Genomic DNA, 20,350 nt, shown 5'->3' on the forward strand with positions numbered 1-20,350 from the left:
ACAACGTGAGGGTGAGTAAATGACAGAATTAAAATTTTTGGATGGCCTGTCCTTTTAATTATTAGAAGGTACACAATGTGATGACTTGACTTAGAGAAGGATTTTCTGGTGTTCTGGTTTCATAGATTTGATGTAGCTCGAGGCCATGACAAATAGCCCTTCCCTGGCACACCAAACAAGGAGCTGTTCAAGCCTACAATACAAGTGCTCTCAAGCTAGAATGTTTGGCCTTCAAACGAAGAGCACACAGGCCACTCCAGTGCCACATACAAGTACACAGTCCTCTCTGTGCAGTTAGGCTACATAAACTTTACTTTGGAAGCAAGCATCGTGAGCATGTGCCTGTATTTCGCATAATAAACATGACGACAGCCAGGGGCTGGACCTATTTTAAATTGTGAAATGTTTGCCAAATCCATATTCATGAGTGTAAAAATATGGGGACACTTTTTTTTGATGGGGTGCCTGTGTAGCCGTAGGCCTACTGATGAATAGAAACACTCCTTATGGCAGCTCTGAAATAATGAATGGCATCCAAAGTTTTGGCTACTTATGTTAATCAAAGTAGGCTATTTGGACACTTACTTCATGAATTATGTCTACCTGCAATTTTTTTTTTTTTTATCAAGAAAATACATCATAAATGTAACAAACAATTGCTCACTAGATGGGCTTGATGTAGATTTTTGCTTCATAAAAAATCGTATGAGTCAATATAGCCTAATGTTCTATTTCTTTCTTTAAACATTTGCGAATATAGATTTTTTTTATTAAAATAATAAAATTTATTAAATAAACCAGACTGGTGCGCATGCTCTCTAGATGATGCCATGTTACGCATTTACAAAAAGTCGAAAAGCTATTGAAAAGCAGCACAGTGGCATTTTTAGATCGAGTTTTGAACCAGATTTAACTTACGTCTGTTGTCAGAAGTTATTAGATATCAATGTGGTGAACTTCACTTGTGGTACTGTGCTAGTGTGAAGTTGAGGAGAACTCTACGCGATAAAAAAGCACCTAAAAAACACCAGTTGGTAACAGTCATTGCGAAAAGTTAGATCGAAGAAAAGGTAATTTATTTGCACATGCCACTTGGTCCTAATGTTTAATTATCCAAAGCAAATTACAATGATATTATTTGGCTGTAAGTTGTAACCACCCTAAACATTAAAATGTCCGTCCACACACCAAGAACGATAACTATAGATAACTAGCGTCCACACCAGCGGACTCGATGCTCGAGCTCGTTACAGCAGAATTGATTCTGATTGGCTGTCAATATTTTGTATCGTCCATCAACTGGATAAAATCGTTCTGAAAGCGATTCGATATCGATTCTCTGAGCCTGTATCGTAGCTGTGGTGTGAACACTGCTATTCTTTAATATTGAGAAGTTTTAGAACTATAGTAATCATCCTTGGTGTGAAGGGGCCTTAAGGCATTTTTTCTTTTTTTCTTGTATGAGAGAATTATCACTTGGACTGAAATCCTCACAGTTGTTCCCTTATGTGGTTGTGCTATTAAAATTGTTTACATTCCTAAGAGGACATGTTTAAAAAAGTCCTGTGTTGATATGACAATATGACATGATATGATTTTGTTATTGTTCTCTGTAAATAGCTCAATCTGCTCATCGACAGCAAAGGCTCTGACTCAACGCTCAGCCTTAATTTCATGACGAGTTCTCCTCTCATTCAGGCACAGGTGTCTGGCCAGCGTTAAGGAAAGAAAAGTCTAGACAGCACACAGGGTGATGACAGAGCGAAGGGAGATTTTAGTTATTGAACAGCTAAGAGTTATGGGAAAAGAGGATTAATCATAAAGGGTGTAAGGTTTGGATCTGAAGGAGGTGGGGAGAGATTTTGAACCCTCAGTATCTCAGTCTACCCTATGACCTCACAAGAGGAGTGGCATCCTGGCATCATCTTTCTTTCATTCACTCTCCTAATCCCACACTCATGCTTAAAAGGGATTCAGAGACAGGCACTGGCTTCCAGTCGTGGTAGGGTGAGCAGTTCGTCCAGGGTAGGAGGGATAGAGCTGATCATTCTCTTCTTCCTGCAGATCTCTCGCCAATAAGAAGAGACTGCACTGAAGAACCAAGTTCAACTTTGAGAAAGAGACTAAACAGAACAAGACAGAAATGCCACAGAACGTGGTACTGGACGGGCCAGCCCCTTGGGGATTTCGGCTTTCAGGAGGCAAAGATTTCAACCAGCCGCTGACGATAACTCGGGTAAGTGGAAGCCTTTGGCTAAAGTCTCTGCTGCTTCACACAGTCCACTCAAGATATAATGATGCTTTTGATGTGCTGGGTAACACCGCCGTGGGCATGAGAAACCAGTGGGTGGATCATAAAAAACATTCCCAGGACCTTACTTTAGACGTTACTGAGGAGGACAGTGAGAAACATTTCAGAGAAATATTTTTAGAGTCACAAGTTCAAATTGACATTCATTTTTAGAAACATCTTTGGTTGTCAGGGAATCATTTCCCAATAGAGACTTTCTATGTTTGTTATATTGACTCACATATATTTTTTTATGTTATTATGTGACTTTCTCTAGTAGTGCTTTTTAAAAAATGAATACTTACATTCAGCAAGGATGCACTGATCAAAAGTGATCATTTAAATTGTTACACGATTTTTATTTCAAACAAATGCTGTTCTTTTGAACTTTCATTAATATATCATGAAAAAAATGCATCACGGTTTCCACAAAAATATTGAGCAGCGCAACTGTTTTTTCAACATTGAAATGTTTCTTGAGCAAATCAGCTCAGAGTGCTTTCTGAAGGATCATGTGACAAGACAGAAGTAATGATGCTGAAAATACAGCTTTGCATCACATGAATAAATTACATTTTAAAATATATTAAAAAACATTATTTTAAATTGTAATAATATTTCACAATATCACTGATTTGACTGTATTTTTGATTTGCAAAAATGACTGTGAGGCATTTTCTCTTAGCTACTAACACATGCGCACACACACACACACACACACACACACACACACACACACACACACACACACACACACACACACACACACACACACACAGGCTCCAGAGGGGATCTCTACACCTGTTGTCTGAATGAATTGCGAAGCTCTTAGTCCAAAAATATTTTAAACAGCCAATGAAGTCTGAACATTTGTGGTAAAAGAAGAGGTCAAAGGTTAACAGCACCCATGTGAGAGATGAATTGAACAATCTCTTTAATTTAAGTTACAATGTCAGCACCATAACAGACCTCTTATCCACTAGGATTGTTCATAAATGCCTGACACTAGATCACCTGGATGGTGGTGAAAGCGTGTCATTTCATATATGTAATTATTTTGAACTGAATAAGAGACAGGTACAATGGCATGCTAGATTTATGCTCTGCAAGTGCACAGTTTTGGTGAAGGATCCTATAACCAGAATAAAACTACTACTTTCCCTAATTCAGAAACATGGTGCAAGCAGTCTCGTCTAACTTGTGCTGTCTCTCTCCTTCTCAGAAATCTGTTGGGAGTGTGACTGGGGAAAATGCTATGTATTGTAGCTACACAGCATCTACATAATGACTTTTGTCTCGCAGGCCTGTGTCTGAGCAGTGCTGCATTCTGATGTGTGGAATGTAGCAGTTTGATTAGTGGCTCAGTCTCATCAACAGCAGCTCTTTGATCATGACATTCAAGTATATTCTTATACTTAAGAAAGCCAGTTCTGACATTCACCATAAATTGTGGGAAAAAATGCAGCGGAGAACAGAGAGGTCGTCGTAAAAATGACTGTCTTCATACTCCCTGATTAGAAGCAGAACTGCAGGTCTTACGAAATCCGAATTGAAAAAAGAATGTGGTTGGATGAATAGCGCAGTGCTGGTATAAGATGGTATAATGGTTTTTCAATGATTAACTTATTAATATGGTATTCCAAGATAATACAAAGTTATTAACCATGAAACGTCCAAAAAGTATTTTTTTTCTAATGCATCACTGGTTTTGGCCACATTAGTGGGAAAATGAACTTCTAGGTGAACTAAATGTGAAGTCTCAGCTGAACAGAATGATGTCATTCTTAAAATAAACCAATCAGGTTTATTTAACATTCCTTGCTAATAACTTCCATCCTCGTGAAAATGGCATTGGATTTGATTTCAAACAAAAGCAATAAAACCAGCTCAAACATAATTTAAACGGATTAGAATGAGCGTTTCTTATTTTTGTGTACGTCAATACCCAGAACCTGAAAGCTAAATATATCATGTTTTCAAGCGGAGAAATACTGATGACTAATGCAGAATACGTGTGGTTTCTTTGTATAACCGCTGTCTGTAATCATACACATATTGATGCCAGCAAGGTGGTTCTTTTCTCATTCTCTGAGCCCTGATGTTCTTATTCGAGTAACATTAGCCTCCATTGATGCGGGCATGCCAGCACAGATGGGGCTTTTATGAGAAGCCAAATCAGACTGTCTAAATTATACTGTTGAATTAAAAATGTAACTGACTAAATCCAGTCATTGAGCAGATACTTTACCGAAAGCGACACAGTACATTTATTACTGGGACATTCCCCCTGGAACAACCTGGGGTTTAGTGTTTTGCTAAAGGGCATGATGGGGATAGTTCATGGTTGAGCATCAACCTTGAGCTTTTTCCATTTTATCATTTAATTACCCTCGTGTCGGTTTGTTCAGTCAGCAGAAAAAAACTAAAGGAATAGCTGTGTTACAAAAAAGAAGATACTTTGAAAAACCACTTTTTTTGACCCCTTTTTAACTGAAGAAAATCATGGCTTTGGAATGACATGAGGGTAAATGCATTTTCATTTTTAGGTGAACTATCCCTTTAATTTATTCCGCCTGATGTTGCTCTGAACATAATGTCTAATGCTCAGCTTGCCCTTACATGCTTCTCTTGTGGGTTTGTGTCACCTTGGGGATTTTTCTGCACAGGTGCTGCATAGCTAAAACTGTTATATTCATGTTTCTGTTTATACTGAAGCTCAGATACCAGTCACTCGATGGTTTCATCTCAGTTCATAGCTCCTTTTGTTTCCATCTATTAAACAGAGTGTCTTTGTTTTTGAGCCAAACACATCCTCCATTTGTTTGAGTAGTGTCAAGGGAACAATCTCATTTTCATTGTGTCCATTCTGAACAATTTGGGTGCTTATTTCTTCACAGTCAACCCTTCTGCAGACGCCCCCATAATAGATGTCTACAGGGGAAATAAAGTCTAGTTTTTTTTGTTTGTTGCCTTAAATATGGCCAGAGATTAATGTCTCTTAAATGGCATCATCAAAGATGTATTCTCTCTAGAAAATACAGGCGGACAGAGGTGATTTTGTTGTGTACGCAAAGTGAGAAAGGCGTCAGGAAATGAAATATTACACAGTGACTGTTATTTGACAGGAAACAGGCTTAATCACTGCTAGCTTCATCAGTCAATAAATTATGCATATGGAATAAAACATCACAAATCTTCATGACATTAAGCACTGATGATGGAAAACTAAAACCCTCTGGTCTTAAATAACTGGCATGACTTGACCTGGTATAAATCTTCCCCTCTTGAGAGGCAGACCTAAAAAGAAGAAGGTCAGCGGTACTGGGATATAATAGAGTAGCTGAGTCAGGAGGAGGCAGATAGAACGAGACCTGCACACAGGACGAGGTGATGAGATAAACGACTAGGGGGACGACGAGAATACCTAAGAAAATGAGCCGTCAGTGATGAGAGGAGTAAGGAATGATGTCAGAGTCCATTAATGAAAGAGAGCTAGATGGAAGGAGAGGGCAGAGAAACACCGGGCTGCAGGGTGAATGCCAGAACAGTCAGATCATCAACCGCCAATAGGCCTGACTGAGTTCCCCCCGAGGGCGATACACGGCCTTGACTGACACATCCACGCCGTGCTATTTTTAGTCCACTTCTAAACCAGAGGGTCAACAGATTGTTTCTACCCCTGTCACTTTCTGTTTAGGTCTAAACTGTTCCATGGTTTGCTGGAAACTTACTGTGACTTTAAAAGAAGGTAAAAAAAAAAAAGAACCATTTAGCATATTTATCCAAAGTGATGTAGAAACCCATTGTCCTGAGCGGACACGATCCTACACCACCCCCATAAAGCATTAATAATTTTTATCTAAGTCCAAGAAATGTTCTATTCATTTTGGTTCCTTGGTTTTGAAAAACGTGTATACCATCTTCAAGGTTCAATACTCTAAAAACACAATGCAGTGAAACCTCCCCCACTTTATATATATATAAAAGAAATCATGAATTATTCATTCACTAAAACAAAAAAGGTTCTTGCTTTCAGGTGACTCCAGGCAGTAAGGCATCTCGGGTCAACCTGTGTCCCGGAGACATCATCCTGGCCATCCAGGGAGTGTCCACAGACGGTGTGACTCACGCTGAAGCTCAGAACAAGATCAAAGACTCCACCAATCAGCTTTTCCTCAAGATAGAGAGGTACCATGAGCTTTTCTCATTAAAGGATAGAGTTACAAACAGCGTTAGGAGTCTTTCAACAACTTTATATCATGTTCTCTCACCTCCTTTTAAAGTTACAGAGAACTGTAAGCAGGAGTCCCAAAAGAATTTGTCTTTACCCCTTGCTATGAAAGTGTCCATCAGTACCCACAGAGCCTTATTTATGACAACGATGAATGTGTCTTTCCTCTGTGATTTATACCCTCCTATAAACCACCTGGCTTGTACATGCCAGACTGTTGACGTTACTTTACTATCTAGAAGAGGTCATGGTCATGTTGCCCAGTAATGACCCCCACCTCCCCCACCCCCACCCCTTAGTGCTCTTTGATCTTTTTTTACAGTTTCACAGGAGGCGAGTACATCGTGTCTAACTGTATGCATTATGTGTTGCAGGCCAGAAACTAAAATGTGGTCACCTCAGGTTATAGAAGAGGGGAAAGTAAACCCATTCAAAATCAATTTGGAGGCAGAGAAGCAAGTAAGTGCACTTGGAAGATAATGCACAGCTCATTATTTGTATCTGCTTATAACATGCAGCAATAAAACGGATAATTAAAGACTTTTTATTTTTTTTAAAGAAATGCTAGAGTGCATGAGGCATGTTAAAGAGATACTCCACCTAAAAACGAAAATGGTCTCATTTACTCATGCTGTCCCAGATGTATATGCCTTTCTCTCTCATGTATAACACAAACGAAGATAGGTGTGTGTGAGAAATTCAAACATTGACGCAAATGCATTGTGAAGCACTCACGCAAGAACTGACGGTCCTTTGTGCTTCCGAATCACTTCTCGCATGAGTTTCATAATGTGCTGGTGTTTACATAAAGGGGGATCTCATGAACCCACATATGACAGTAGGCCGAAAGCTGGCTTATAGTTTAAAAAGTTTAAAATATTAGTATTTTTCTCACTCACACCTATCATTTCACTGCAGAAGACATTGCATCATCAAGTTGGGTCATATGGGTTACCGTCGTGTTTGTTTTCGTGGTTTTTGAAGCGTCAACTTTGAGGGTTGCAAGCATCCATTTGCATTATATGGACTGACAGAGATGGGTTATTTTTCTAAAGATCTCTGTGATCCACAGAGGAAAGTAAGTAATATACATCTGGAACAGCGCGAGGGTGAGTAAATGATGAGAGGATTTTCATTTTTGGGTGAAGTATCCCTTTTAAAAATTGTGCAAGTCTGCTATGTTTTGTTTGACCAAAAGTAGATTTGTCCTTGTCCAACACAATATAACTTAAAGTAAAGCCATATAAATACTTACACAAACGCACATGCACACATACACACAAACGCATATAATTTGCCAGATTTAAATGAAAAAATATGCAACCATTAAAAATGTTTCGAGAAGTTAAGCATCTTTAACAAAAGGACATATCTGGAGAATGCTGTGTTTGTGTGGGGCTTTAAGTATGTAGTGTGTCCATCTGTCCTACACATGCAGGAGTATAAACCTATTGGCACAGGTCATAACAGAAGAGCACAGCCCTTTGTGGCTGCCGCCAGTCTGGATGACAAAACACAGGTGGTGAGCTCCGCCTACAACACTCCCATAGGCCTCTACTCTCAAGATAACATCCAGGACGCCTTGCAAGGACAGATCCGGGGTCTGGTGCATGAAAAGCCTGAGGGGTGAGTGCCAACTTGGATCACCCCAGCCATATGGACTAAGACACTTCCCTCTGCTTGCTGTAGACCGGCTGTCCACTTACCACTAACACACCCCAGAAGTCCTCACAAGACTTCCTGCAGCCTGAATATAAGCATTTGGATAGAAAATGATGATAGAAAGATGTTAAGAAAGGCCAACCCCTTATTTAATGCTGAATACCAGTACGTTATAGCAGACAAATATCCACATTTGGGCCTGCAGTGTTGGATCTTGGAGGACTTTTGCTCCTTTCACCTGTCTATTAACATCTTCACTCTTATGTCTTACAGGACGTTGATTACTTCGAACACAAGTTTAATGTCAGACCAAAGCCCTTCACAACTGCAAGCCAAAGGAGGTCATTAGACAAAAGCACCCTGCATGTAGTCATTATGGTCACATAATCACAGTAGAATTATTATATTTTACATTCATATGACTTAGAACAAACTTTCTGATGTATTATATAGCAGAAGCGCATTATATACTGAAGCTCTATGTACATCTCTAACTACTTCTTCCATTCTTTTCTGTCTTGTTTGTCATTTTCTGTTTCCTCTATGTGGCCCCTTTGATTTGATTGCTTCCTGGTTTGGTTCATCTGGCTATTATACACTGACCTTACACAACTCCAGTGACAGTACATCCCAGACGCTGATGGGAAATGTAGCTCAGATGCCTGGCACCCCATCGGCTGGGTCCAAGGCATCTCCTTCTGCACAGTATAACTCCCCTATTGCATTATACTCAGCAGACAATGTTTCAAACACACTGCAGCAGGCTCAGATGTCCACTGTAGTCAGTCAGGCATCGCCCAGGTAACCAGAGCTTTGTTTCCATCACACTTGCTTTACACCACCTTACAAATGTACCAGCTCATGCTGATACAGTAAGCATAAAAAAATAAAAAAACAGGTTAATAGGGTTCCTACAGATGAAAAAAAAGGGAAAACTTTCAGTTATGTTCTACAGGTCTGGAAAAGACACCGATATTAATAAAATATTAAATCATGGAAATTTCTTTATAATTAATAGGTTTTGCTCAATATGAATTGTTTTTACAGTAATTAAAGTAATAAATTATCAAGTTTAATAATGCTCGATGAAAAAAAAAAACTATTATTTAAAATAAATGCACATAATACAAACATTATGGGTTCATATGAGACTAGTTTGATAAAATTGCTTGCTAACTTTTCAGTTAGCCTCTTACAAAGCCAGAAAACACGGTGTCTTTTATTATATAACTAGAAGTCCATCGACTTATACAGTAGCCTCACTGCGGAAAGAATGATTTAGACAGCCCTACAATTTAAACATTATGTCTTTGTATGGAAAAACAAAAATATGAGCTTTGCAGTTTTTGCTATTAAACCCTCTGGAACGCCTCGTCCCATAGACATCACAGGTCAAAATTTACTGTGGTAATCAACAGCATGTTTATGCTAACTTGTTTTAAATCTGGGACATTCCTTTAACTAAAATTCTAGGGATGCACCAAAATAAAAAATTCTGGGCCGAAACCGAAAATTCTGGATGCGCTTTGTCAAAAACCAAAACCAAAATTTGTTGTTTACATTTGCTTATTTTTGTATAATTGTATTAATATTAGACTTTTTAATGAAATTCAGTCATTTTAATGAATGAATGAATGAGGCATTTATATAGCGCTTTCATATATGTACTACTGTACACCCAAAGCGCGTTACAATCATATCAGGGGTCTCTCCTCAACCACCACCAGTGTGCAGCATCCACTTGGATGATGCGACGGCAGCCACAGTACAACGGCGCCAGTGCGCTCACCACACACCAGGTATAGGTGGAGAGAGGAGAGAGCGTGATAGAGCCAATTCAATGTAAGGGGATTATTAGGAGGCCATGAATGGTAAGGGCCAATGTGTGGAATGTGGCCAGGACACCGGGGTTACACCCCTAATCTTTACGAGAAATGCCATGGGATTTTTAATGACCACAGAGAGTCAGGACCTCGGTTTTTACGTCTCATCCGAAGGACGGTGCTCTTTTGACAGTATAGTGTCCCCGTCACTACACTGGGGCGTTAGGACCCACACAGACCACAGGGTGAGCACCCCCTACTGGCCTCACTGACACCTCTTCCAGCAGCAACCTGTTTTTTCTCAGGAGGTCTTCCCATCCAGGTACTAACCAGGCTCAGCCCTGCTTAGCTTCAGTGGGCAACCAGTCCTGGGCTACAGGGTGATATGGCTGCTGACATTAATGATACTGAATTGGGAGAGGGGTGGGTTCAAATACACTAAACACAGCATAACAAAGTTACAAATAAAGTAAGTTTGAATTCCGGCACAGACATGTAATGATAGGCCTAAATGTAAAACAACAAAAACATTATTGTGTTCACTGTAAAAATTAAGTTAATCTTTGTTAAAGCTGTGTTTTGTTGTTTGATTAACATTAATAACAGGTATTTATAGATTGCTGTCACTTTAAGACCGAATGCACGGATCTAATATAGTGATGCACATCCGATTTCTTTCTCATCTCGTTTCGTTCATTTAAGACATAACTGACTGTGTTTACAAGAATACTTGCTGAGACTGGTATTTTGACATAAGTTTGTGTGTATGTGTCCATTCAAGAGCACAGAGATGCAAAAGAGGAATCAATTCACGTGCTGTCTCTCTACGTGTATGTGCGCGGCCTTCGGGTGTGTGCGGCTGTGCTGTGCATGCAGATAATAGTGAGCGAGTACCGAATTGATGGTGAAACTTAGCAATTAATCCAGAAAACACCAGTGCCGAACCATGGGGCCTGGTCCGTACGGATCACGGATCTACTATGATCCGTTTAACCCCTAGCATAGAGCGCACTGATAACGGCTAGAACGAGAGTGAAACCTGAGCGCTGAACACTAAGGGTGCGGCGGCATTTATTTTCGTTTTTTATTCGTCGTTTTTCTCTTTCAGCCAAAAACCGCCATTAAAACATATGCCATTAATACTCATAATGTGTTCTGCCAAACTTTTATATAACATTGAATGGCAATTTTCACTGAATGGACAAACGTTATGTGCTTCTGCCGTTTATCCGTTTTCAGCCCTAAACCTCTGACATCCATTGAAGAATCCCATGTATACCGTATGCTCCAGGAGGACCATGAGCTGCCACATGAACCACGTCAGTCTGGATCATTTAAGGCCCTGCAAGACTATGTCGAGAGTGATGGTGAGCTGCCTTTATTTATTACAGCACCACCCGTCTTTAGAAGGGTGAAATGTTGAATTCATAAGACAGAAATTACAGCTAGTAGCACTGATGAAGAAGTCAAAGTTATACTCAATTTGACTTCAAGATCCCTTAGCAATTCTGCTAATGACATCAGTCAGAGCCTGCTGATCTTTTAATGGTCTGGATTCAGATGAGTTTTTATGAGGGAGCATTTCACATTCCCGAAGTGGATCTGAGCCTCTTTCCTTTATTATTCTGACAGGCACAAGGCCCATGGTGACTAGAAGTGTAAAAGCCCCAGTGTCAAAACCACAAGCGGCCACATCCTCCCTGCAGAAGCTGCCTCTCTGTGATAAATGTGGCACCGGCATTGTGTGAGTATTCAGCATTCAGCATGAGACCGCACAAATGGTGTCTTCTTTGATAATATATGACCAAACTCTTCTACACTGAATTGTGTTCATGCATTTTAACTACTTCATTAAATGAAACTGTTTCTACAACTGGCTTACAGAGGAACGGTGGTGAAAGCTCGGGACAAGTACCGCCATCCAGCCTGTTTCGTGTGCTCAGACTGTGGTGTGAACATGAAACAGAAGGGCTACTTTTTTGTGGAGGGACAGTTGTACTGTGAAGCCCATGCCCGAATGCGAATGACCCCACCTGAGGGACATGATCTAGTTACTGTATATCCCACTGCTTAGAGGGATGGAAAAACTCAGAACTCACACAACTGACAGTTGAAATTAGACCATTTGTATTGTTTGTCCTATCTGGTTAGTGTAAGAATAGAGCTTGAACCTTCAAACTTCATATTATTTTATAAAAGAGAACGCGAGGCAACTTTTTGACCCTGTATACCACAGCATTTCAAGTGATCATATGATTACTGTTTACACCTGGTATTAACATGTGCTTCAAATTGATCTTCTGTGTCTACTTGTGTTCAGATTTTGACGAGACACTTATTTTGCCACACACTACAACAGAGTGCAGGGCATGAACACTATGAACAAATCCATGTTACGTGGCTTACGTGACTTACAAGCAAGAAAGGAAGAGAATAAAAACAGCTATTTTGAATAATCTGCATGTTTTAGAGCAATGCAGCAAAGATTGAATCACTTTCTTTGGTGCGCTTTCGAACAACTTGTCCCTGAACAATCACATTTGGTGCATGGGTGCATATTTGGTTGCTTCACTGCGATTCGGGACACATTTAGGACAGATAGAGTTTACACTACAAATGCAAGGTGGAAACATGCATTTCTGACTACATTTGTATGTTTCAGTGTAATGATTATAAAGCGTTATATACCCAAAAAAGGGCATTTAGCACTGACCATTTGTGATCCAAATCACACAAAAAAAAAAAAAAGAAAAAAAAAATTAATGCCAGGTGTAATCTTTTTCTCAAGGCCGTAATCCAGTTCTTGTTGAAAAGCCATGAGTAAACTCTCTCATTTCTGGTTTTACATGTTAGGCATCTGTGCAGATCAAATCTTAAATTTCAACACATCAATCATACTAGGTTTCAGTTATTCTTAAAATACGCAATACAGGTTTAATACAGGTTCAAATACACCATCATCTATGTACAAGGTATTTGGTAATGCGCACAAACTGTAAGAAATAGAAAAAAGCAATATGCCTATTTCTCAATATGCCATGACTGAGAGGATTTGATTGTAGTTTGTGCCGTTCACAGCCCTGCAAAATAAAGTTACAGTACATTACTGTGAGCCTCAAGTGTCTTTCCCTGTGGAATTTGGTAAGCAACTAATATTAATGATCATTATTATGCAAAGCATTAAGCACAGTTTGGAGTGTGATATGGGTGTCTTGGTCCTGGACCCCAGCTTACTTTTTGACATTGAGGCTGATGATGCTCTTGACAGGTGTACTCTTTGGACCAGGGGAGGGGTGAAATATCTTTCCTTCCTTATTTGTCATCAATGATTTAGTCTTTTTGGTGCCATAGGGTTCTGCAGAGTAGCTGGGGTAGGAGTCAAATGTTCCAGCTTTCATGCCTCCATTCTGCAGAAAATAAGAATACAATACCTCAGCATACTACCAAAATAATACTCCACAAAATGTCCTAAAAATCTCCTTTTAGGCATATTATGTACCTTTTTACTGGGTGAACTTGGTTTGAAGGGCACCATAAAGTGTTTTTTCCCATCAGCCTTCTTTGGAGGTGGTAGAGGTTTGTCAAATTTGTAAGGATTGCTGTCAAAGCATTCATTTGGATGAAGGTTCAAACGAAACGCTCCCCCTTTCAGCATGGATTTGTGTGACATGATCTCACGCTGGTAAACAAATTATCTCTCTCATTAGAGGAAGAGAACACAGTCGTATGCTTGCATAGAATTATACTGTCAGGCACTCAGCGGACGCCTTATCTTAATTAAAACAAGGACCTGGGAGCCTGATAAAAAAAAATCTCATTTAGGTAGAGCTAAAAATACCTTTAGCATTTCCTTGGCTCGATCATAGGGGTCTGAGGAATAGGACACCATCTTGGAGAGAGTGATGTCAGGATAGCTATTAGAGAACAGGGACAAATCAATACATCTGACACGAAACCACAGACACTTGCATATTAAAGGATAATGTAATTTGCTTACCCATAACTTCCCTTCTTGGGTGGATTGGTGTAGAAGTTTTTCCCAGCTGATTTGTTTGGTTTCCTCGGAATCTGTAGGGTACTCATTGCTTGAATGGGACCCCCAATTGTCCCATAATAGCTGCCCATCCCACATCTACAAATCAGAGAAAACTATTAAGCAACTGCAAAGACCATATTAGGAATGATAGCTGTATGGCAGTTTTTTTTTTTTTTATTCTGGTATAAATTGGGAAAACAACACTATTACTCCTCAGGTTTTGTGTTTTTTTTTTTGCATTCTCTCAGATGCACATGAAAAGACTGTTTGCATTTGATGCTTTGAACTATTGCATTATGGTGAAATCCTTGTTTTTGAAAAACTGAGGATTTTATCTTGTTTTCGGGTCAAACACATCATTAAAAAGCACAAAGCATGTCCAAAACAAAATCTAGGTTTCTGGGGTGTTTTTCATGTCTTTAGATTTTAATAGACCATACCAAATGTCACACTAATGAAATAGCCTTGAAACATATACATCTCAGGTTCAACCTCGTTCTCTTTACTGTACAGATTCAATATATCTTTCTGGATATTCTTTACACCAGTGGGGTACACTTTATTACGAGGTTCAATAAAGCTACCGAATATTAGAGGGATAGTTCGCCCAAAAATTATGTCTTCATTTACTCACCCTCATGTTGCTCAAATCTGTATGACTTTCTTCTGTTGAACACAAAGAAAGCCATACAGGTTTGCAACAAAATGAGAAAAATGATGACCGTTTTTAAGGAGAAATTATCCCTGTAATATCTTGTAGTCCATTGCCACAACAACAGTTAGGCCTAATACTACTACTACTACAAATACAAATATTTTTAATTCTTATATTTTCACAATTGTTTATCATTGAATACTATATATATATATATATATATATATATATAAAAATATATTTATTAAACAAATTGTGTACCACAGAAAGAAAGGAGAACTTACGTTTTTTTTTCTCCATTACTGGGAAGAAAGGCTTTGCCTATATTCTTTTTGGCCTGTTGTATCTTGTATTGTCTGGCTAGTTTGACAGGGTCTGTGAGCGCCTCTCTCTCAAAGATCCTCTTAAACTCTGTGTCGAAGTATCCCGTCTGAAGCGCAGACTTTGATTTAAATCCTCCTGGTAGCATCTGTTTGTTCTTGTATGCGGAGTCATTAAATGGGCCTTTCAGCGACAACAAAGTGCATTACACACACATTACATATTAACCATTTTATTTTTTCTATGTTATGCAGCTGTAACATTATCCTGTGTCTTACATTGTATACAAAAAAGCATATTGTACTGTATTGCTAGCATCATATTTTTTTAATGAACATGAACACAATACAGTCACAGTGACAATGCAGCATACTATTAAAGGTTTATTTATTTTAACTCAAAAAGCTGAACTGTGATCGTTCAGCACAAGTTTTTAAGCCAAAAATAAATGGTGCTGAAACAGGGATTTATGACTCTTTTTCACTGACAGGTCTTAGATTAAGTCAGGATTAGGCCTAAATTCAATTAAGACATTTTAGCAGCTTTTATAAATGTTCCTTTGAAAAACAAAAAAACTATTACTTTTGGTGTGCATATCCAGAAAACAAAAAAACAAAAACAAAAAAAAAAACAATGGCAGTGACATATTTTAAGATACCAGTGCAAGTTGCTTTCAGTTAAAACGGCTCAAACATGCATTTTAGTCTAGGACTACAGGCTTAAGCCATGTCTGTGAAAACGGGTTGAAATTATGTGTGCCTTTACAGAAACTGAATTGAGAAATATTCAGTGGGGTAAACGCGTGACAAGTAGCCAGTTTCCTCAGTAGATAACAACATAAATTGGCATGGTGACCTGTTTGCTAAAAGGCTATTAGCCTACTATGCGGCTACAACTGTGGTGATTTGATATGTCACACGTAAATAAAAACAAAATTACAGACTGTGAAAGCTACATTATTTTACATTAGGAACATTAGCTACATACATTAGGAAATATCATGTTCATTTTCGATTTTACTCAGAAAAAAAGTAGGCCTACAAAAGCTGTCACTGGGGTGGTCATATCCTAAAGAGTGCATATTGTTAGGCCTACTTAACTTATATTAGTAGCCTACCTAAAGTGTACACACTAGTAACTAAAAGGAAAAAATTAGCTTTCGAAAAGGTGCCACCCCAGTAACAGCTTTTGTACCTAGTGACTATAACATTTTTATTTATTAATGAAGCAAGTTACCGTGGTTGATGTGCTCTTCGCAACAAACTCACACTGCGCATGTGCGCCACCAACTGTTACTAATACAGTTTAATATGTTCGTTACACTTACGGTAAATAAAAGGTGTATATTTGTCCCCTATTGAGATGTATCCCAACTCTTTAAAGATGCCAATCCGCTCCATGTCAGATTTCCCTTCTGAAGGCATTTTCTAAAGTTTGATACACAGCATTTATGGAAGAAAAGGAATAGAAAAAGATCTGAATGTGGAAACATGAGCGCAGCTGTGCAAACTAGTTTAAGCAGATCATCACGCTATGATTGCATTTAGCAGATAACCTACACCAGTATGCATTATACTTTCACTATTATATAATATGGCTCAATATATAGCCTACTTACCTCGAATTGTGTATGCCTTGTGTTAAACAGTCAGTAACTTAGGCTAATAGAACTAACTCGACTGCTTATGTGTTCGTGTAGGTTGTGTATTCGTTGCCATGGTGTCCAGCAGCTCAGTGCTGGACTGTCAGAGTCGTTCACTTTCTTACAACAGCAAACACTAAACAAATAATACTACAACAAAACGTTTGAGATAAATACTATTTTATGCACTTTACATTTTTATGCACCTGCACATTACAGTTTACAGTCGCAAAGGATAGGTTTTGCAGTGAAACGCAAACTCACTTAGCGGTTATAAATGAGGATATATAGCTATATTATAACAAAAGCCTATTTATGTAAGGAAACCGAACTATTTACAGTACATAGGCCTATATAAGGTTAGCCTATAGTTTAAACATAGTAAATGATCAAAACTTACATTATTTTATGGACATAACACAGCCTACAATTCTGAACCATTAGATCTACTGCAACTGCAGTTTAACTGTCAAATCCATCCCAGAACAAGAGAACTCCATCATTTTAAAGTCTTCCATAGTGACGGCAACAACCTGCAACAAAGGTGAATCAGTTGTTATCCATAGGCCATTTGAGTGCAATAAGAACGATCAACTTAATCGGGCTCTCACATTTCCGTGACAGGGGTCGTCGTAGTCACAGATGTCCTTTGGAAAGGCAGATCGGACCATCTCTTTGAGCTCAGCTGGGTACACATATGTGGGTTTGTCACATGTACTGCATCCGACCCTGTTGTTCAGCTGTCAACATAACGTTAAGATTAACCAAATAAAGTAAAAATGAGATTAAAATGCAAGGTGACGCTTACTAACTGACGCTGGATTAAACGGTAAACTTTTCTTCGTTTAAACCGGTCGGTGTTCTTCAGCCTGGAGGCCGCGTGCAGCAACGGCCCCACCCAGAGGGGCACACTAGATATGGAGAGCTTATGTGAGTCATCATCATAACTACAGCAGTTTTAAGTCTCCAGTGACTGCTACTGTAGTACTTATCTGAATCAGGCATTCACTAGTTAAAAGTTGATTGCACAAACAATCGACTTAACACACGATTCAAACACTGATATTACATCTTTACATTCAACCATTTAGAGAAAAAGGAGTAATCGCAGAATATTACCCGAACGATTGACAGAGATCACTATAAGTGTCCATTAATTAGCAGCATATCATAACGACATTTCACTGAGTGATATTGTTGCTGCTTCAGGGTGAAGGCTTTTGCGCGATCTGCGCATGCTCAATTAAAAGAGGAAAAGCATCGGAAACAATGTAACTGAATCATCGGCTATTGAATCTGAACCAGTATGGACCTAAAACCTTTTTCATTTTATTTCATGCCAAAGACAAGGACAACAATTATTATTTTTTAGTTATCAGACTTTATTAAAACACATGTACACATATTAAGATGTTATCATTAATTTGAATTAGAGTAAAAAAGGTCCCTGATCTCTGTTTTTTAAGATGGAGTCTTATAAGCGTTTTGAAGATTGTCATTTGCCCCCTTTATCTGACCATTCCTTGTAGCCCCCAGCATAATTCCGGGCACTGAAGAGAGAGAAGGAAACAGTGTTACAGTTTCAGCAAAACCCTATGGTTGCATGTTTAAGCATTCACAAATCGCGATGGCATGTTTCTTACCACTTGAACCCCAGGCTTCTGGCTTTCTCTGTGGCAACAGCTCCACGTCTTCCCATCTGACAGTGGAAAACCAGTTCAGAGCAGTCCAGAGATGGCTTACCTACGCCAAACTTAGACTGGAATTCAGCTGCGTCCAGGGACATGTCACTTTCAACATTTTCCACTAAAATAAATTGGACCAAAAAAAAAAAGAAAAAAAAGAAAAAGCTCCTGTTTTTACACTTGGCCAATCCACTTACAGTACAACATTGTGTAATTTTTTTTTTAAATAATTGTACCGTAAAAATGTGCTTCATGTAGTAACCTTTAAAAATAACTAAGTAGCCTACATTCAAGTTAAAATATTGCACTTTATATAAATTATGATTGTGGATCTTCCCTATCACCTGGAATGTGGATGGAGCCTGGAATACGCCCTCTGTCTACCTCATCTTTTGTGCGCACATCCACCACAAACCCAGAGCCCTTCTCCAAGAGAGATTTGAGATCGCTGTAGGAGATATCCTTATCTATAGCAGAGAGGAATGTGGAAATTAGGTCAATGAAAATGCAGTTAACGTCTACATACCTGTCATGTATTAAACACTGTTGATTGATCCGAGTAATAGACATCAGACAATGAGAACAAAATGTACATGCATTTTATACTTATAGGCCTACACTGTAAAAAAATGTCTAACCTCCCCAAATTATAAAATTACATTTAAGAATTTCACTTGGGCCGATTGAAAAATTTAGATGTGACCAGTCACTAGAAAATTGTGGGGAGGTTAGAAAATTTTTTTTCAGTGTAAATGTTAATTTATTATTTTCGTTGAGATTTATCCATTAATTGATGTTTTCAAATAGGTTATTTCAAAAAAAAAAAAAAAGAAAAAAATTGTTCTAGAACTGAATATGCATACCCAGCCGCACCCAAGATGTTACTGCACCTGTCCTGTGTGGTTAACTAATGGTTAAGTGGCAATGAAAGTGATTTGATTATGATGTTATAGCCTAGCTCATATAACAGCCTTTTCGCTTTTACTTTTAGAAAATTAATTTATTAATTAAATACATTTTGTATTATAAAAAAAAAACATTTTTATTTATTCGTTTGTTTCTTATGTAACTTGTTTGGTTACCTTATGATTATTTACTGGTTTAAATTGTTTCGATGGCTGGATGTTCCAGAATATTGTTCATGTTTTTATATACAATGCAAAATCCAGAACGTGTGTACCACAATGTTTTACTTTCTGCAAGTCATAATTACGTCACAAGATGAGATAACAAACAATAACGAAAATAAAGAATAGGACAGCAGGCAAGCATTAGGAAAGGTAACATAATAAATTTGAGAGAACGTGCACCACAGAATATTAGCAAAGATATTAACGGTCAGCTTGGTATGACTGTAAGTAATACAATTTTGAGATAATGGAAGTGTTTATCAAGGCGCACATACAGTAGGCACTGTCACCCTGACTACAACAGAGAACGCAAACAAATGCTCATGTTGTTTACTGTAGGAAGAAAGGAGTGAAAGAAGAAAACACCTGCAGTTTCACACGTCGCTTTCTTTAATTCTCTGAAAGTAACGTATGTCGCTTACATTTAGATGAAAATAAACTTACCGCTGCTTGCCATGTTGAAAAGATTAAGACGATTCACCAGGTGACAACACCTTTCCTTCCTTGTCATTCAAGTTTTTAAAAGGCATCTCCTATTGGCTAAGCATATGCGTGGTCGTGTAAAAGCTCACCTCCTCCTGTAGCTTCAGCTAACTTCATAATAAAAGACCCGTAGCTTCAAAATAAAAGACTGCTTAGATTGTGGCACATGCAACACTTTCAATTCGAAAACCCAAGTTTCCTACAGGCTGCAAACATACATATTATCACTAATCTTGTGTCATGACTTCAATCGTGGTTAAACTGCATACAAATCAGATTTCACTGTCAAGAAATATACTGTTTGTTTGTGCATGTAAGGGCTTAGGTAACTTTTTTTCATTCCTCCAAATTCATACATTTCACTTTCATTATTAAAGTTTTGTAAGGCGCAC

At 38.5% G+C, this 20,350-nt stretch overlaps 3 protein-coding genes across 6 annotated transcripts; 1 reads left to right on the forward strand and 2 right to left on the reverse strand.

The window, feature by feature from the left end:
* The first annotated feature begins 1,700 nt into the window (after positions 1-1,700).
* pdlim3b (PDZ and LIM domain 3b) lies at positions 1,701-13,123 on the forward strand. 3 transcript variants are annotated; one of them, XM_081381914.1, is made up of 8 exons: positions 1,701-2,236; positions 6,327-6,478; positions 6,896-6,980; positions 7,960-8,147; positions 8,802-8,984; positions 11,246-11,373; positions 11,639-11,750; positions 11,891-13,123. In XM_081381914.1, exons 1-8 carry the CDS (start codon positions 2,144-2,146, stop codon positions 12,078-12,080), a joined length of 1,131 nt encoding a protein of 376 aa, XP_081238040.1. In that variant the 5' UTR covers positions 1,701-2,143; the 3' UTR covers positions 12,081-13,123. The 3 variants fall into 3 exon arrangements, with proteins under 3 accessions (XP_081238040.1, XP_081238041.1, XP_081238042.1); XM_081381915.1 differs by lacking the exon at positions 7,960-8,147 and adding an exon at positions 8,457-8,524 and having other exon boundaries at positions 1,953-2,236; positions 11,891-13,113; XM_081381916.1 differs by lacking the exon at positions 8,802-8,984 and having other exon boundaries at positions 1,953-2,236; positions 11,891-13,113.
* cfap96 (cilia and flagella associated protein 96) lies at positions 12,912-16,442 on the reverse strand (the record flags this gene model as incomplete). 2 transcript variants are annotated; one of them, XM_081381918.1, is made up of 7 exons in its annotated part: positions 12,912-13,086; positions 13,241-13,413; positions 13,506-13,685; positions 13,845-13,920; positions 14,004-14,138; positions 14,982-15,201; positions 16,346-16,442. In XM_081381918.1, 7 exons carry the CDS (start codon positions 16,440-16,442, stop codon positions 13,035-13,037), a joined length of 933 nt encoding a protein of 310 aa, XP_081238044.1. In that variant the 3' UTR covers positions 12,912-13,034. The 2 variants fall into 2 exon arrangements, with proteins under 2 accessions (XP_081238044.1, XP_081238043.1); XM_081381917.1 differs by lacking the exon at positions 16,346-16,442 and adding an exon at positions 16,255-16,302.
* Positions 16,443-16,826: 384 nt separating this feature from the next.
* Positions 16,827-20,087, reverse strand: tstd1 (thiosulfate sulfurtransferase like domain containing 1). Its single transcript, XM_081382838.1, has 5 exons — positions 19,920-20,087; positions 18,690-18,812; positions 18,304-18,466; positions 17,272-18,210; positions 16,827-17,193 (listed from the first exon to the last, which is right to left on the reverse strand). The coding sequence occupies exons 1-4, from the start codon at positions 19,984-19,986 to the stop codon at positions 18,156-18,158; spliced, it is 408 nt and encodes a 135-aa protein (XP_081238964.1). The 5' UTR covers positions 19,987-20,087; the 3' UTR covers positions 16,827-17,193; positions 17,272-18,155.
* Positions 20,088-20,350: the final 263 nt, after the last annotated feature.

Source organism: Scardinius erythrophthalmus, assembly GCF_964197995.2.
Source record: "Scardinius erythrophthalmus genome assembly, chromosome: 13".
NCBI classification, from domain to species: Eukaryota; Metazoa; Chordata; class Actinopteri; order Cypriniformes; family Leuciscidae; genus Scardinius; species Scardinius erythrophthalmus.

Excerpts from the sequence above, each read along its gene's own strand:
- pdlim3b (XM_081381914.1), top strand. The coding sequence starts at position 2,144 with ATGCCACAGAACGTGGTACTGGACGGGCCAGCCCCTTGGGGATTTCGG. Across the intron at positions 6,981-7,959 it reads ATTTGGAGGCAGAGAAGCAA|GAGTATAAACCTATTGGCAC; the intron begins GTAAGTGCACTT and ends CTACACATGCAG. Across the intron at positions 8,985-11,245 it reads GTCAGTCAGGCATCGCCCAG|CCCTAAACCTCTGACATCCA; the intron begins GTAACCAGAGCT and ends ATCCGTTTTCAG.
- tstd1 (XM_081382838.1), bottom strand. The coding sequence starts at position 19,986 with ATGACAAGGAAGGAAAGGTGTTGTCACCTGGTGAATCGTCTTAATCTT. Across the intron at positions 18,813-19,919 it reads TTTCAACATGGCAAGCAGCG|ATAAGGATATCTCCTACAGC; the intron begins GTAAGTTTATTT and ends TCTCTGCTATAG. Across the intron at positions 18,467-18,689 it reads AGGCTCCATCCACATTCCAG|TGGAAAATGTTGAAAGTGAC; the intron begins GTGATAGGGAAG and ends AATTTATTTTAG.